This window comes from Natator depressus, chromosome 5 (assembly GCF_965152275.1).
Source record: "Natator depressus isolate rNatDep1 chromosome 5, rNatDep2.hap1, whole genome shotgun sequence".
Classification (NCBI taxonomy): domain Eukaryota; kingdom Metazoa; phylum Chordata; order Testudines; family Cheloniidae; genus Natator; species Natator depressus.
In genome coordinates, this window is record NC_134238.1 from 55,890,330 (window position 1) to 55,907,940 (window position 17,611).

Genomic DNA, 17,611 nt, shown 5'->3' on the forward strand with positions numbered 1-17,611 from the left:
TTCTAGGAGCAAAAGGATAAAATGTCCAGAGAACCACTTAAAAAAATCCTAATAAGGTATGCTACTTGCAAAAACAGTTGTCTACTTTTTAGCATGCTAGCAAAATACAAATAGTGGCTAAACGTCCTTCTCAACGGCTTTTTTTTTTTTTAACATGAAGAGGTTGAAGAATATAGGTAACAATTTCATTCACCTATTCGTTATATACGAAATCAATAATACTGGGAATGCTTAATTTTATTTCAACCATTAACTCCATATAAAAAGCAGACAAAACAATTGTTTTTTTATTATTAGGCTGAGCATCACTACCACTTACCAAAAGCAGATCAACATCCTCAGACTGAGAGCACAGAAAAGGAGTGTTAATAATTAGTAAACATAAATATTTATCAGCAGACAGCTTTCAAGCACAATGAATAGCTTCATCTGATAGGCATAACAGGTTAAGTAATTTTTGAATACTGTCTACAAAAATAACATTTCATAAAGCCATTTTTTGTCCTCCTAACGAGATATTTGTCTCAATTGTGAAGACAATCTATCCAGTTTTCAGCACAGGTCTTTGTCTCACTATTCATTATTTCTCTCCAGCCCCAGTGGCTGCAAAGATTGTATAGTAGCACCTTGTGTCAGAGACCTGACCAGTCAAAAAATCCCTTGGAAAGTATCAGTTTTAAGGTCCTTGGAATAAATCATTTGATGGAGACAGCTTGTCACAGCCTTGGTCTACTTGAGTGTAGCTCCTTTGGAGACTGTATTTATTACTCCTCATCTTTTAAGTAGAGAGCGTCACATTTCTGGGGTTTTAGTTTGATATTCAAAGTTAATATATAATGCATCAGGCTAAAGTAGCCAACTTGCAAGTTGTTTTAATAGCTTGTCTGTTACATAATGGCAAAATATGTTTACAGCACTATCAGGATCCTTTTTTAATCATCCTCACTTTTAATGTTACATCGCTCATGAAAGATTTACTCTTTTGTAGGGAATAGAAAGACACTAACATGAAACACTTGATGACTCAACCTTATATCATAGTCCTCTGCTTCAGCTTTGTTAACACAGACAGGAGATGCATAGCTCCCAGGTTAGATGCTTTCACTTTTTCTTACTACATCTAAGGAATAATTACTGCTTCTCATCATTATAAAATGTGACCCTTATTTCCAGCATGACAGATTTCCAAGTCATTTGTTTCTGGTTATTCTGTCATTTGCTGAGGCTCTCGTTGTACGGAAGCTAAACCAAAGTTGTTAATTGCAGACCATGTATAGGACTAAGTTCAATCTTGTAACAAATCTAGGAAAGGATTCTCCAGTCACTAGGAAGGAGTGCCAGGAAGTTGAGAGTGTGCAGAAAACAGTTACCATTTTTCTAACTGAATAGAAAAGAGGAGGACGTAAAAATGACTTCATAAAAAAATATAAATAGACATGGAACCAGTCTACAGCCAGAGTGGACTGGACAATGTCAGAATATAGGGCCTGATCCAAAGCCCATGGAAGTGAATAGGAGTCTATACAGAGAAACAGCCATAGTTTGAAGGGAAAGAAGAAATGCCTAAGGAATGCATTACCACTGATGGCATTGTATTTTTGCTGCCTGGTGGAATAAGCACTCGGAGATCTGGTTTACGGTTGTTCATTCCCAAATTCATTGGGGGCGGAGATTTTGCTTGCATATTCTTGTTCAAGTTGCCAGGTGAGACCAGCAGACCTGGTGAATTTCGGGGGTTGCCATACCCATTCCCTGTTTTTTTGGAAAAACAGAACAAAATGTTAAGAACAGGAGCAGGGATTCAAACACATTTCCTAAGGTTGTACATGAAAATTAAAGCTTGATATTAGCAAAACCAGCATATAAACTGACAAAGCTTACTGTGGGTGCAGTGCAAGTGTCCATGTGTGAAAATATAACCCATCTGGTATTTGGAACAATTGGTTTTGAGACACTTTCCCTCATGGCAGTTGACCTTTCAATGATGCAGTGAAGTAAAATGTGATTATCTGACACTACTGATACACTGTAGAGTACTGTGCACTCAGACCAGCCAAAACCTAACTTTTGTTACAAAGAAGAGTCAGGAAAAGTCAGACAATCTTACAGCTGAAAAAAAATGGAGAAAACTGTACTGTGCTTTCATGGACAAATACAAGAGGATTTTGACTTGGCTGACTCACTCCTTTCCAGTTCATGGTTTTGTTTTGTTTTTAGACAAAGAACAAGTATAGCAAGGCTATAATTTCCAGAAAAAGCCGGGGGAGGAATAGGAAGACTCTTAAATGCTTTTCTACTCTCTTCCCCTGACTTTTAGGACCTGATCTTGTCAACAATAAATTCAATGGGAGAAGGAGCATGTCCTTATTTGGAAAATGCCCCTGATATCTTTCCTCCTGCCTTCCGCAAATCCTTGAAACAATCCTGACAGGCAAATGTTTCGAATTGTGCTAATTTGGAAGCAGTTTCTCCTCTATAACTGAAATAATACTACTGTTTGAATAGCAATGAAATTAGTGTCTTCCCAGCCCACCAAAAACAAGACCTTTCCCCTCTCACCCATGAAACCCCCTCGCCCTTCCCATACCCGCAGAGAAAGCCTGGGAAAAGACATGGCTTTGTAATATGCTCTCCATATTCTGGCTCTGTGGGACCAAGGGAGGTAGAGACAATGTACAACCCGACTGAATAATATTAAATCTTTAATACAGACAGAGAAGGAACTCTCACATATGAATATCAAGAAAACAAATATTAATCAAAATATTCCGTTCTGGGCTCATGTTTAGTTCAGAATTAGCACACTGAGATATGCATTCAAAAAAATAACAAGGGAATGGCAGCAAGGCACTGACCTAGAAATTGGAAAACTTGGGTTCTGTTCTTAGTACTGACACCAACTTCCTGTGTGATCATGGACAAGTAATCTAATCGCTATGGGCCTCAGTTTCTCCATCTTTAAAATGGGGATGATTGCCGTACCTCGCACGGGTGTGTTTGAGGCTAAATTTGTAGGGTGCACCACAGGAATACCAATAAATAAAAGAATGCATCCTCTTGGTGTAATGTAGCTTGTTGATTTGTGTAATTAAAGTGTGTCTGAGAACTAAGAATATTAAATCATAATATTAATCTGCAAACACATAAGGCTAAATGTATTCATTAGATCAAGTATAATGCTCTTCTGGAAACTTGGTGGAAAAAATTAAGATAAAGACTTTAAAGGATCAAAATGACTTTGGATATATTTAACATTTTTAAAAGTCCTGTTCATAGTTAAGTTGGCTGTTTCTTTTCTCAACAACATCCTACAGGTAGCAAGATAAAATATGTATTAATTAAAAAGTGGATTTTACGCCGATCAAAACTGAAGTAATAGAGCACTTGCAAGAATTTTTCATTTAGTATCATACAGGTTTTTTTAAATGAACAATTATTTTGAATGTGTATTTGCTATATTTTTAGCCTTAATTAATGCTATGGGTTATTAGAGCGATGGTGATTGAAAGAAGGACATTTTAAGGATAGTATTTTTCTAGAAGCTATGCAGTGCTTTTTTCTTAAGATGAAGTTCAGTTTGACAAACACAACATATGCTTTACTCATGTGAGATCTGGTTTAAACAAACAATCAAATGGAAAATTAGCTTGGTAATTGCAAAAAAAAGCAGCAGCAGCAGCATTAAAAAAACTGTTCAGAAGTGTGGTGAAGTGATCTACAGAAGAAGCTGAAGCATAGGCAAGGTTTTCTCTGATACTGGTTTTCATATAGGAGCTATTTTGTTAAAAGGAAGTAAAACCGCCTTGTGAAATGTGTTGTAATATGATATGACAAGCATTTGTTCCATGTGTGAAAATGAAGCTGTTTCATAAAAACTGTATGCTTGTTTTTTTTTAAAAAATATTTTATAATAAACTTTTTGAGATAATCCAGCAAAGGCCATGTACCATAGTGGATTTTTTTCTGCTTCTGATTTTTGGAGAAAAGAAATGTTTAAAATAAAAACAGTACAATATTCCACAAAAGATTTTTATCAACCCAATGAAAGAATTTAATTTATTTAATGAAAAGAATTTAATATCAGGAATATCTTTCCATCATTTAGAAATTATGCTATTCAAAAACATCAGGTTTTTTATATGTATTTACCTACTGATATAAAATATTTTGAACAGTGATGACATTTCTTAGGTTTATATTTTTAGAACATCAAATTATTTTTAAGAACTACTGCAATCTTCTCTTTACCAGTAGATTTCTGCTGTTCTTGGCATATTATGCCAGCTAGCATTTTGGAGCCATATAATGACCATTTCTCTTTCCAGCCACCAAATTGTTTTTCTTTTGGCATAATGTGGAATCAGGAATTTAAGACTGTGGACTCTAAACCAATGATATTGGAACCCATCATTTGAAAATCAATGATGAATACGTGCATGCGGTTTACAGAAGAAGAAGAGCCTGCATTTAAACCAGCTCTCTAAACCGCATCCTCCTTCTTACTCACAAAGCTGTGGCCTGCTCTGAGGCAGCTGTCCTACCTTCAGATAAATCCACCAAAGAGAACGGTCTAATTTACATTCAGAGGCAAAAAAAACTGTAGAAGCCTTCTAATATACAGATTAAACCTTTCTTCATCCTATACTTTAAAATTACACGCCGCCTGGAGAATTATCAATTTAGATGTGACTGTATGCAGAACATCACATTCCACTACCCACTAGAAAGCACAAAAATTATATGTCATATATGAATGGATTTCCTGATTATAGATTATAAGAAAATGAAGAACAGATGGATTTTAGAGCAAGTTTGCTGTACATTTTTATTTGGTTAAAAGCCATATTTTCACTGGAATAGAACATTTTTAAACATTATGGATAGAATTTGTAATGCAAAGTGAAAATAAAAACAGTAGATGTACACATTTTAAAGGGCATATGTCAGAGCATGCAAATTTACAGCACTTTCAATTCAAGAAACTTTAAGCACAAATTGTTTTTTCCTGTTTTTTGGTTTTTTTGCTTTGTTGACTTTAAAGAGAGCAAAGATTTTGCACATAAAAAGAAATTGCTTATAGCGAAGTAAAATAGAGGAGCAGCGCAACACTACTAAATGTAGTGCCAGACTTTGTATTTGGATTAACTGCACAATATAAAGAAGAATTCTTTCTGAGCATAGACTCCTTTTCTTTGGCATGTTCCTGTGCCCATCAACCAGGGAAAACTCCCACTGACTTCTGAGAGAATATTGCTTAAGTAAAGATTGCAGGATTGAGCCTTATATAACACCTTTTAAACTCCGTCAGCTCCAAGAAAGAAATTTCTATGCAGCAGGAGCTAGTTAATCAGTAATAATTAATACAAAATGTTAGTCCATGAAAGGAAAGATATTACTTGACCTATATGAGATACATTTTCTCAGTTATTTCAAATTAATTATGTTTAATTGTTCACTTCTATGCTGTAAGAACTTTAAGATGGATTTTCAAAAACGCAAAGTTAGGGCAATGCTGAGTACTTTTGAAAATTTCACCTTCAGTAGCCAGTAAACAGCATTTAAGACCGGATGCTGTATCCCTCACTCAGATTAAAGTCGTATCGGTCAGGACAGCAGGATTTGGCACATATTTTTTTATTCTAAAATGGCACTGTTAACAATTTTGGGCTCAAAGTTAACCAAGTTGGACAGTGATTCCTGTCTAGATTTCTGAAAGTTTTGATTAGTTTCATTTCATCGTTACAAATGCAAGGAAATAAAAATAATAAATGAACAACAACAAAAGAAGACAAAGAAGGAGAAATACTTGTCATGTAGGCTGAGATTTTCAAAGCTGTCTAGGAGCTTTTGATGCCCAGTTCCCATTAATTTTAATCATAATGGAGTGTCCAAATTCTTGAGGCAAGTTTGAAAATCTCAGTAATAATTTCAAGTTGCCAGCATTACTATTCGCCTACAGGGTTACTTTTCCATAATTCTTCTGAGAAGAGTACACAGATTCTGTTTTATAAGTGGTCCCTGCTCCCTCTTGGACATTTGTAGTCATTTGCGTAACCTTGATTCGTGTGACCAGCAAACCTCTGAAAATATATGTGAAATTCAGAATGACTCTATATAAAAGAGAGAGCCACCTATGCTGTATTTTACCTTGAAATTTATAATACACAAGGAATAAGTGAGAAGAGAATGCAGAGAGTAACAGAAATCTTGCTAATTTTACACCCAATTCTACACTCTTTACTCAGTCTAATCTCCCATTGACTACAAAAGGAATTTTGCCTGAATAAGGAGTAATTAAATGCTGATATATAGGCCTCTAAGGATTTAGGTGTCTCTTTTCCTTTTAGTCCATGTATATAGTTCTTATTTCCTTTAATTCATGTGCACTGATGGCAGAAGAGCTCTTATAGTTTACCACCGAAACAAAATGGATACTACCCCTAATGCAAAAAAGCCAGGAAATCATGCTAGTGCTCACCTACAACATAATTTTTGAAGGAGCTAATGACTGAAGGTTTTTACTCACATGTTGCATCTGCTAATCATTTCACAGTACATTACCTTGGTTAACTGCAAGCAATAGAAGAAAACTGAAATGGGAATATGTTATCTGAGAAGAAGAAAATCTTTACTTTAAAGTACCTGCCCATTCCCACACTATTATGCTAATGGACCTTCTCTACTGACTTACAGGGAGCAGACCAAGATAGATGTGGTGTATAAAATCTACTGACTTTGAATGAAAAGTGTTCTATGGCATATCATGAAGTATCAGCTGCTTTTGTGCTGACGTGGAGAAGGATATGGGGGATAAATAAATATTTTTAGGAAAGTAGAGAAAAATAGCTCAAAAATTCTGTTCTTTAAAGATTTTTTTAAAATAATCATTCCTTAAAAAGCGACTATGTAAATTTAGAGATAAAAAAGCCTGTATGGTGTGATGTGATATTATATTATATCCCTGTGAAGCAGCTTAAAGATCATTAATGAGAAATTGTTGCCCTTTCCCTATAGGTATATAGGGTCCTAGCTGCAGTGCAGTTCTGCTGTATAAGGGAGAGGGAAGGATTTAGGGGCTGTGCAGATACAATGATGATGAGAGGGGTGGAAACAATTTAGCAACAGGCTGTGGCTGAGGGCGTGCAAAATGGGAGGGTGCAATTAGCCCTTCCTACAATCTAAAGGGCAAATGCCTAGTGGCGCTCCCCTAGGGCTGTGCAGTTTCCCACTGCTGCTGCTGCAGGCCTATGATCAAATCTTTGGATAGACAAAGAACCTACCTATGATGTTCCAATGAAAATAAGTGTAATTTAAAAACATAACTAACAAGAAATGTGTGAATGCATTTGATAAACCAGCTCAGTAACACACAATATTGGTAAGACAGACGATGGCAAGGGAATAGGGAAGTGGGTGGAGAGGATCTGCTCCTCAGGGAACGCGATGATTTCCATGAAGAGAAAATCATATGTCAGCCCTCTTCCAGGCCCCAGAATAGGGGTGAACCAGGGGAAGAGAGAGAAGCATGCTTTGGCTATTCTAGGTGGGTGGGCAGACCTTTGGGGAACTTTGCAGCCAAGGTTACACAAGGGTCTGAATGGCCTTGTACCTGCACTCCCCTGTCTGTCTGTATCCATCTGTTGTCTCTTGTCTTATATATAGTTTGTAAGCCGCATGAGGCAGGGGCCATCTTTTTGTTCTGTTTGTACAGCACCTAGCATAATATGGTCTCAGTCTATGATAGAGCAATACAACTAATAAATAATAAGAATACTGGGAGCACACTAGTTATTTCAATCCAGTTTTGCCCTCTCCACCCAGCTAAATGCAGAAATGGAGCAACATACAATCAGAATCCTTGTGCAGATTTCCCCCGCCCCCTCAAAGTTGCTGCTATTGTGAATATTATTATCAGTTCTCATAATGACTGTTCATCAGTCCATACAATTTGCATTGTTTGGTAATTCCTTACCATTTGATTTAGGGAATTTAGGAATATATTCCGCTAACGCAGGAAAACATTACGCTTCCTATTTTGTTACCTCTAATTGTATTGACTTACATGTTTCCACTGCAGCAAAACTGTTTTGCTCTTTGGTTTATATATCACATTATCTTATTTGGCCTGGAGTTTCACCTGATCAACTCAGCAACTACATTTTAATTAACAAGCAAGACCACTTAAGACTATTACATTCTGATCTTCATATTTGCACTAATTCATAGTACTTTGTAGCTTAAAAAGTCTGGGACAGTTCAGGGAATAAGAGACCTGTAGCTTTACACTATGGGCTCTTCAAGTGTTTAAAGCCAGAGCCCTTGTTGGGTAACAGGGGTCAGATGGTCATGGTGGGGTGCCTGGCCCTGGCTGAGATAGCCAGCATGCCTTTGGGACTGTGGGAGACAAAGTGAGAATTAGACATAGTGCAGAATGTGTTGCTCCCTCTTCACTGGTCATTCTCCCCTTTGTGGAGTTTAGTGCCACAGTCAGCGCTAGACACATCTAATTCATGTACACTAGAGGCCAGAACTTCAAAGGAGCTCAGCACCCAAAATCAGGGCTGGATTTTCAGACACGTTCAGCTCCCATTCAGCCAGCATGCCAGCTCTTCTGAAAATTGGGCCTTCAGTATCACATTGGGTATGTCTATACCACAAAAAAAGACCTGAGGCAGCAAATCTCACAGCCCAGGTCAATTTAACTTGGGCTCAGGCTGCTGGGGCTAAACATAGCAATGTAGATGTTCCTGCTCAGGCTGGAGCCTGAGCTCTGACACCAAGGACTGGGGTGGGTCTCAGAGCTCAGGCTCCAGCCTGAGTGAGAACTTCTACACTGCTAGTTTTATCCCCACAGTCCAAGCCCCCCAAACTCAAGTCAGTTGACCCAGTCTCTGAAACTCGCTGCTGTGGTTTTTTCTTTGCAGTGTACGTGTATCCACAGGGAGCTGCTGGGTGCTTAGCTCTTCTTAAAATCTGTCCCTTATCTAAGTGCTTAAAAGGGAGATGAGCGCTTTTGAAAATCTGGCCCCAATTGTGGTTGCTGAGCACTTGAAAATCTGCCCCGGGGCTCTTTCGAAATCTGGTTTTAGGACTCGGACTTGGATTGCCCAATGCCCATTAGAAATTAATGCCTAGTCCCAGGGAAGGAATTCAGCACATGCATACTTTAAGCATATGATTAGTTCATCTCCCCACCTTGGCATTCACAGCCACAATCTAGTCCTTTGTATGCAAATAAACTACATTTTCTTTTTGTATGAACTGCCCTTGAGTGTTAAATCATGAGAAAGAGTAAAGAAGCTTATGTAATAGGGGAAAACACATTATTGGAAAATATAACCCTGGAGGTTGTTGAATTGAATCTGGAGGCAATATTGAATTGAACTGAATCTGGAGGCAATATTTTGGTATTTATCCCCACTTTATTCTTCGAAAACCTTTTTAAAACACAGGGCAATTCATTTACTTCTTCAGCTGTTCTAAATCAATGATCTTTTGGGGAAAATATCCTATATATTTTAGGGAAAATATTTCAAGATAAGAATTAACTCCAAATATAAACGACTATAGACTAAAAAAACTTAATTTTTAGCTTCCCCCATGGAAATTTTAGAAATATTGATTACTGTTTCTTTTTCATAAACAGTGATAAGTGGTATATTTGTTAAATTACATATTTCTTCTTACACACATAAGAAATGCTGCAGAAATGAAGAACACATGGTTTCAAATTCATGTTCAGAAAAACTGGAGACTGCATATTCAAAACACAAATCACACATTCCTAAATCTCCATCCTTTCTATGTTATTAAACTAGATCTTCTCAGAAAAGGGCAGCATGTGAGGTAAATTTGCATTTATTATATAAAGATAAAGTTAAACTTTTAAGATCAGTTCTGTGCAAGCAGTTGTAAACACAAGAGAAAATCCGAGTTTCTGACTCTGCCATGTCTCCTCTTATTTTGCTCTTATACTTTGAGCAACAGTTCCAGCTATTATCAGGGGACAAATCAGTTTGCAAAAGATGTGGACGACACATGGAGTCTGTGGCTTGAATACTTTAATTGGGGAATCATGCTGAAAGTTAATGGGCAAGAGGCACATTAACTCAGTATTGCCAGGAGCTTCTTAGTGCTGCTTTGCTGCAAAATCTGTATTCCCAGCTCCAAGGGTTAAATGAATTTCTTGCTTTTCTTTCTGGAGCAAACCCAGAGCTGCATTCCAAGATCTAGGAGGCATCAACTATCTCTTTCAGTACTCAAGGGTAAGCATGAAATCCAGATGTTTGCTGATTTGCAACACTTCCTTATATTCTCTCTTTCTCTGAACAAAGATGCAGACTGCACAGCAGAAAAAGACAGCATGATACCTCCTAAGAAGATATGTAACCAAAATATAATAGGTAAAATCCTAGCCTCACTAAGTGAATTGCAAAACTCCCATTGACTTCAGTGGGACCAGGATTTTACTCAATAACTCCACAATACTGTTTGAGCATGGATTTTCTAAAGGAATATTTTTAATTGCTTGTGATAAAAATAAAAATGAAATTGATCATGCTTGTCTTTAAAATCCTACTTATAGAGAACTGCAGCTTGTATGACTCACTTAATTGTTCACTACTTGTGATCTTAGGGCTTTCTCCTTAGGAGAGATGTGAGGGTGTTCTCATTATTGACTCAGTCATTCATCCTTTCAATCTATCTTTTCATAAATACAAATATTGAGACACTATAAATTAGAGACAAGGTAAGACAGAGAATAACTCAAATCATTCTGTTAACACTTCCACAACTGTTGGAAACTCAGTAAAGGGCCACATTTTCGCAAAGTACAGGCTGAAGTCTACACAGAAAAATGGAGTTGCTTTCAGGCACCTCTTTACGTGAGTGTACATCGGTTAACACTTTTGTGTGCAATTACCGGTTAGCATGTGATTCTGTTTTTCGTGCATGGACTGCAGCTTCCACTCTTGAAAATCTGTTCTCCAAAGGTTTGACTGGGTTCAGTTCACCTCAGCACCAGGTCTGCATACCACTTCAGTCACCCAGAGCACAAGTGGGACTTAAATGGTACACAGGCCCTCTGCCAGCCCTCTGCAAAGGTGTGAATTTCAGCCATTGAGAGAAACAAATTTTTCAGTATACTATATATTATATTTGTTAGGCAAGATCCAGTGCTGCCAACTGTCAGGATTTTATCAGAAGTCCCTCACTATTTGGTGTTTTTCTTAAAGCCCCAGCTCCTGGAGTCAGGTGATAACGGGAAAATCTCAACTGTCATTAAAAATATTTTTAAAAAAAAGTTTTTAGCCTGCTCGCCTGTTTGTGGAGAAAAGCTTGAAAATGTGACAAATAAAAGTTCAAACCCCAGAAGGCAAATAAAAAAATCTAACAATTATTTTATTTATTTTAAAATCTCATGTTTTTTAAGACAATCTCATGATTCTTGAATGCTTTAAGTAGGCAATATTGAAAGATTAATGAATTAAGATGTAAAAAGGTCTTGAGATTAACCAAAGATCCACCATGCATCTAGGTAAGTGGATGGACTATATCCTGAATGACTGTAAGCTCGAAACAGATATACGCAATCTATTAGAATTCTTTGAGGCTGTCAACAAGCATGTGGATAAAGGTGATTCAGTTGATAGAGTGTAGCTGGATTTTCAAAAAGCCTTTGACAAGGTCCCTCACAAAAGGCTCTTAAGCAAACTAAGTAGTAGTCATGGGATAAGAGAGAAGGTCCTCTCATGGATCAGTAACTGGTTAAAAGATAACAAACAATAAATGGCCAGTTTTCACAATGGAGAGAGGTAAACAGTGAGATCCCCATGGATCTGTACTGGGACCTGTACTGCTGAACATATTCCTTAATGATTTGGAAAAGGGAGTGAACAGTGAGGTGGCAAAGTTTCCAGATGATACAAACTTTTTCAAGATTGCAGTCAGCTTTGGACTAAACTAAGAGTTACAAAGGGGTCTTACAAAACTCAGTGACTGAACGACAAAATAGCAGATGAAATTCAACACTGATAAATGTAAAGCAATGCACTTTGGAAAAAATAATCCCAGCTATAGACAGACAGATAGATTCTAAATTAGCTGTTACCACGCAAGAAAGAGATCTTAGAGTCATTGTGGATAGTTCTCTGAAAACTTCAGCTCAATGCAAAGGAGCAGTCAAAAAGGCTAACATAATGTTAGGAACTATAAGGAAAGGGATAGAAAACAAGACAGAAAAATACCATAATGCCATTACCTAAATCCATAGTGCACCCGCACCTGAAATACTATGTCCAGTTCTGGTCGCCCCATCTAAAAAAGGAACTGGAAATGGTTCAGAGAAGGGCAACAAAGATAATCAAAAGGTATGAAATGACTTCCAGAAAGGAGAGATTAAAAAAGCTAGAGCTGTTCAGTTTAGAAAGGAGACTATTAATGGGGAGGGACATAGGAAAGGTCTATAAAATAGTGAATGGTATGGAAAAAGTGAATAGAGAAGTGTTATTTGCCTTTCCCCAAAACAAACAAAAAAACAACCAAGGGTCACCCAATGAAATTAATAGGCAACGGGTTTAATACAAACAAGAAGAAGTACTTTTTTCTCACAACACACAAGCAACCTGGGGAACACATTGCCATGGGATGTTGTGAAGGCCAAAAGTATAGCTGGGTTCAAAAAAGAACTAGATGAATGAGTTCATGGAGGACAGGTCCACTAACGGCTATTAGCCAAAATGGTCAGGGATGGAACCCCATGCTTGGGACAACCCTAAACCTCTGCCGGAGGAAGAGACAGATGGTTCTCTCCAAAACTGCCCTGCTCTACATTGTCTCCCTGGAACTCTGGTACTGGCAGTTGTTCGAGATAGGATACTGGACTAGATGGACCATTGATATGAACCAATATGGCAGTTTTTATGTTTTCTTTTAGACTGTAAACTCTATGGGGCAAGTACTGTTGTTTACAATATATTTGTACAGCATGTACCACAGAGGGATTCCTATATGACGGGAGCTTCTAGATATATTGCAGTATAAATGGTTATGTTAATAATAATAGTTTTAAATGAATTTCTTTATTTAACATATTCCACATTTATGGCCTGGGAAATATTTTCCCATTGACATTCACCAAAGCACATCTGTAGGGCAAGGATAAGAATTCATGTGTAATCCTTTTAATCTGTTTCCTTTAGCATTAGGTTGGTTGTTTCAGTTTGGATTTTCACTGGAGCCTCAGGGAGTTAGGCACCTTCAGAAATTCCAACCTGATTGTTTTTTTCTCCTGCTCACAGGCTTATTTGGGAACATTGCTTTTTTTTTTTTTTTTTTAAATAAATCTTTGTTTTCGTTACATTTTTTGAAAAGATGTTGCCCAAAAATCTTCCAGCCTGAGGGCTCAGAAATTAAAAATAACTATTACACACATATCTATTTGGTATGAAATAGTAATAGAATATCTAATCCATTTGTACACAGTCAATACATGACTAGTTGAAGTAAAATCAATAGTGTAGCACTAGTGAGTTATGATATTAGCTGAGAAAGAGCAATCCAAGACCCAATCTGGCAAAAACTGAGATGGCCTCTGGTATGTGGTATGCTGTACTTAATTTTCAGAAGAGGGGATTTTACCACATCCCTCCTTAAGTACTCCCTGCTTGCCTACCTGCCAATTCGCGGATTAATATGGGACTGGGTTTTTAAAAAGTACCCGGAAAAGGTTTTCAGAAATGACTAGTGATTTCTGGGTGCCCAACTTGAGTGACCATAAAGAGGCTGGATTTACGGAGGAGAGCTCAGTACTATCTGAAAATCAGTCCCCATTAAGGTGTTTTTGACACCCAAAATTGCTAGTTACTTTTGAATTGCGTATCCCTTTTCTTTTGATATTGGCTTTAAGAAGGAGAAGGTGAGGAAACAGGAATGAGAAAAACAAATTACAAAAAAAGAAAGAGAAGAAAAGAAACAGTTAAAATGGCATTTTTGTTGAAAATACTGCTAACCTTATCCCTTTGGAGAATCTCAGGTTGGATTTAAAGGTTCAGGGTCAAATTCTGCTCTTATTTCATTATTATTAACAGTGGTGTAAACCTGAAATAATTCTGTTGGCATCTGTGGACTTGTTCCATATTCACACCTGTGTAACAGAGCAGAACTTGTCCCACAATATTCTTCTAGTTACGTTCAATAGAAAAATTAAAAATAACACAAAACTATGTGCTCCTTATGTGAAGTCCCAATACTAGTGTGAAATGCAAAATATAATCCAATTTTAGAGGTAGTGAAAACCAGGAGATCAAAACATATAGGCAAAGAAAGGCCTCCAAAATCAATTGTAGCACTAAGTTTTTAAAGAGCAGTCAACAATTATTTGAAAGCTTCATCCTCTGTCAGGTTTTCAACAATGTTAAACCACTACATGAAATTATACCTGAGATAATGTACAGCAATAAAAACGCTTGCGTCTCATTATTAGCTTCTTGTCAAGTTCCCCGCAACTTAAATGGTTTATGTTTAAGGGTAAATGTGCTTCCTAAAAAATTAAAACAACATTGCATACTTTACTATGTAAACAGGTAACATGTCACTTGATTACGTGGTTATGATGAAAGGGGTTTAACTCTAAAGACGTTTTACAACATACTGGTTTAGGTCCCAAGAGTTCTTGTTCTTTTCTTTCACTCAAAAATCTCTGGTTTAAGAGAAAGGCACCAATGACACTGATATATTTATAGTTTAGCAGCTATACTAAATGGGAAGTTCATTCTAATTTTGCTGGCAGTTGTTACTCTCACATAGAATCATAGACGAATCATAGAAGATTAGCATTGGAAGAGACCTCAAGAGGTCATCTTGTCCAACCCCCTGTTCAAAGCAGTACCAACCCCAACTAAATCATCCCAGCCAGCGCTTTGTCAAGCCGGGCTTTAAAAACCTCTAAGGATGGAGATTCCACCACCTCCCAGGACATGACATAAACTGTCCCACTAGCGTTTGACTATGAATAGAATTTATTCTAACAAACCTAAGGTAACCTTGATTTTAGTTTAAAAATACCACTATTGGTATTTAATTGTGTAACATAACAATCCAAACATAACAATCCAAACCAACAAACTAACATAGTTTTCAAAACATGGATGTAACTAACTTAAGTAGCTTTTTCCGTTTCCCATTTTCTAATTATCATGTGATTTGTTAGAGTCATGCCAGAAACTTGTGCCCTTTTGTTGGCAATCAAAAATAGTTTCATTTTGTAGTAACTGAAATTAAACTTTTGAACAACTTAGCTCTTCTTCTTGCAGTGCATTATTTTGAATATATGCTGTTTTTGGATGGTGCAGAAAAAATGCAAATTCATAAAGTTATAATTTGGCAAGAAATAGGAACCCTAACAAATTAAACCACATGATCATGCCATCAGCTTCTAAGATGCCAAATGGAAAAAACACTGGGGTCTCTGTTTTTTCTGAAAAATCGTGAACAAAGAGAACTTTTGGTGTTTATTCTTCTGTAGTCTTATGAGAGAGAAGGCTCTCCAAAATAGTGGCATTGTTGAATGAAGCTACTGAGGCAGACGATTCAACCATATATGACCCCTTATTGTCCTTTGGCCCTATATCAAATCCCTCCTACTGCTTTGCATTTAAGACATGAAGAACACATATCTGTACTGGTGTTTTTGGCTCTTATTGCCAGATAAAGAACAAAGACTATTCATACAATTAAATATTTATGAGACGTTCCTGGTAATGTCCCTCTTACACAGCATTAAATCAATTGACCAGCCCAAAGATACACTGCTTGAAAGCCAAGTGTGTAATAATAGAATAAGCAATCTATATTCTCAAAGGGTCATTCTGTCCTCTTTAGTATACCTAACTTAAAAGAAAAATATACATTAAAAAAGCATGGTCCCTATTCTTAGTGTGTTGAGTGTGTCTTCTTTAGACAGCAAAATGTGTATAGGTTTGAATGAGAACCAAGAATAACAAAGCCAACTAGACATTTAGAACAGCAATCATTTTAGTAGACACAAACATTTTTTAGAATGAAACACTGCCAGCTTCCCAGCACCTTTGTAAGAATGAAAAGAACAGGCAAACCAATGATGGTGCTACCATGACATGTCTTAACAGGCCAGTAGAGGGAGCTCATTAATAGGGCAATCAAACTTCCTCTCCTAGTTTCATGGCTGTGGTGCCTGAAGCTTCAATCATGTCATGTACATGGTCAAAAAAGGGTATGACATGAAACCATCAGACATCACCAAAATGAATCTTTTTAGCTGCATTTATGCAAAATACCAACAGATAATAAGAAAATTGTAATTTTCTAGCATGGTTTTTGTGAGAATAGGAGAGACTAATGGCTAAGAGCCATATGTTCATGTGTTTTGCATGCTGTAGTCATCCAGTAACACAAAATGACCTCTGGAAGCTGCAGTGCCCGTTGAAAATGCCTACTGGGTCCACTGTTGTGCTGTTTTAATTTCCCAACATATCCAGCATGCAGGATCTGTGATTTACTTGCATGTAACAAAATAAAAAATGAAAAACAAAAAAAGAAAAAAAGAAGATAAAGGAGAGGTCTGAGGCAAGTTGGGAGGAGTCAGGGAAAAAAAAAAAGAAATTTATATAGTACCCTGGGTAAGTACCTTTATGATATAGTGTAAGAGAGTAGAACTTTACAATATGTGTCACCAATTATTGCTACCTCTGGTGTATGGTACACACAGTGAATCTCCACTCTACTCCTCCTCCGTATAGCTCCTATCAGCCAGCAGTTAACACAGTTCCACTGCGTGTTCTACTGCTCGGCTTTTCCCTGGACCATTCTAGTATTTTGTCATCTGCATTTGTGACAAAGCAGCATCACTGTCCTGGTAGTATACTGCAGCATTTACTGAGCCCGGGAGCAGTTCCTACAACATAAAAGCAACATCACTCTGATATTGCAGTCCTTACCAGCAATAGCTCCAATTTAAATCAATTGGATCCAATATTTTCCTATGCCTGGATCTCCTAAACTCTTTTGAAAATTCCTTGTCTGTCAGTCTTTGATTCCATAAAGCAATTAAGTAAATGTTCAAAGTTAAATACTACTGGTGTTTCATTGCAATTTTTGTAGTTCAAAATCAATACAAATGGCAAGTGCTTAACTTAGTACATGCTGAACTGCTTTGCTGAATAGGGGTGGAATTAAGCATATGATTAAAATGAAACATGTGCTTAAGTGCTTGGCTGAATCAGGTCCTGATAAGAGACCCAATCCTAAAGTCATTACTCAAGCTTATACTCACTGTGCAAAATCCTGGCCCATTGAAGTGAATGGCAAAACTCCCATTGATTTCAATAGGATTGGGATTTCACCCATTGACTTCAAAGGGAGATTTGGCAGAATAAGGGCTGTGTGATTGGGCCTAAAGATTTTTACAGAGACTTTAGGTTAAAAGGAAAAACTTGAGGACACTCTGTACATGGAAATCTGTTAAGGGTGTGGTTTTGCTCCCATTGAAGCTGATGGCAGAACTCCCATTGACTTGGCAGAGGTGAGCTCTTTTGAAAATCTTATTCTGAACATACAGGTATTTTAAGACCAA

At 37.2% G+C, this 17,611-nt stretch overlaps 1 protein-coding gene across 13 annotated transcripts in view; it reads right to left on the bottom strand.

Annotated features, from left to right (window-relative positions):
• MEF2C (myocyte enhancer factor 2C) overlaps nt 1-17,611 on the bottom strand; it is a 137,381-nt gene that overhangs the window by 12,378 nt on the left and 107,392 nt on the right. For 10 of the 13 annotated variants that reach the window (XM_074952831.1, XM_074952830.1, XM_074952832.1 and 7 more), the window contains 2 exons: nt 1,580-1,752; nt 320-343 (listed from right to left, as the gene is read on the bottom strand). In XM_074952831.1, coding sequence (XP_074808932.1) covers nt 320-343; nt 1,580-1,752 — 197 coding nt within the window. The remainder of the gene's footprint in view (nt 1-319; nt 344-1,579; nt 1,753-17,611) is intronic. The other 3 variants (XM_074952839.1, XM_074952840.1, XM_074952837.1) reach the window with 1 other exon arrangement.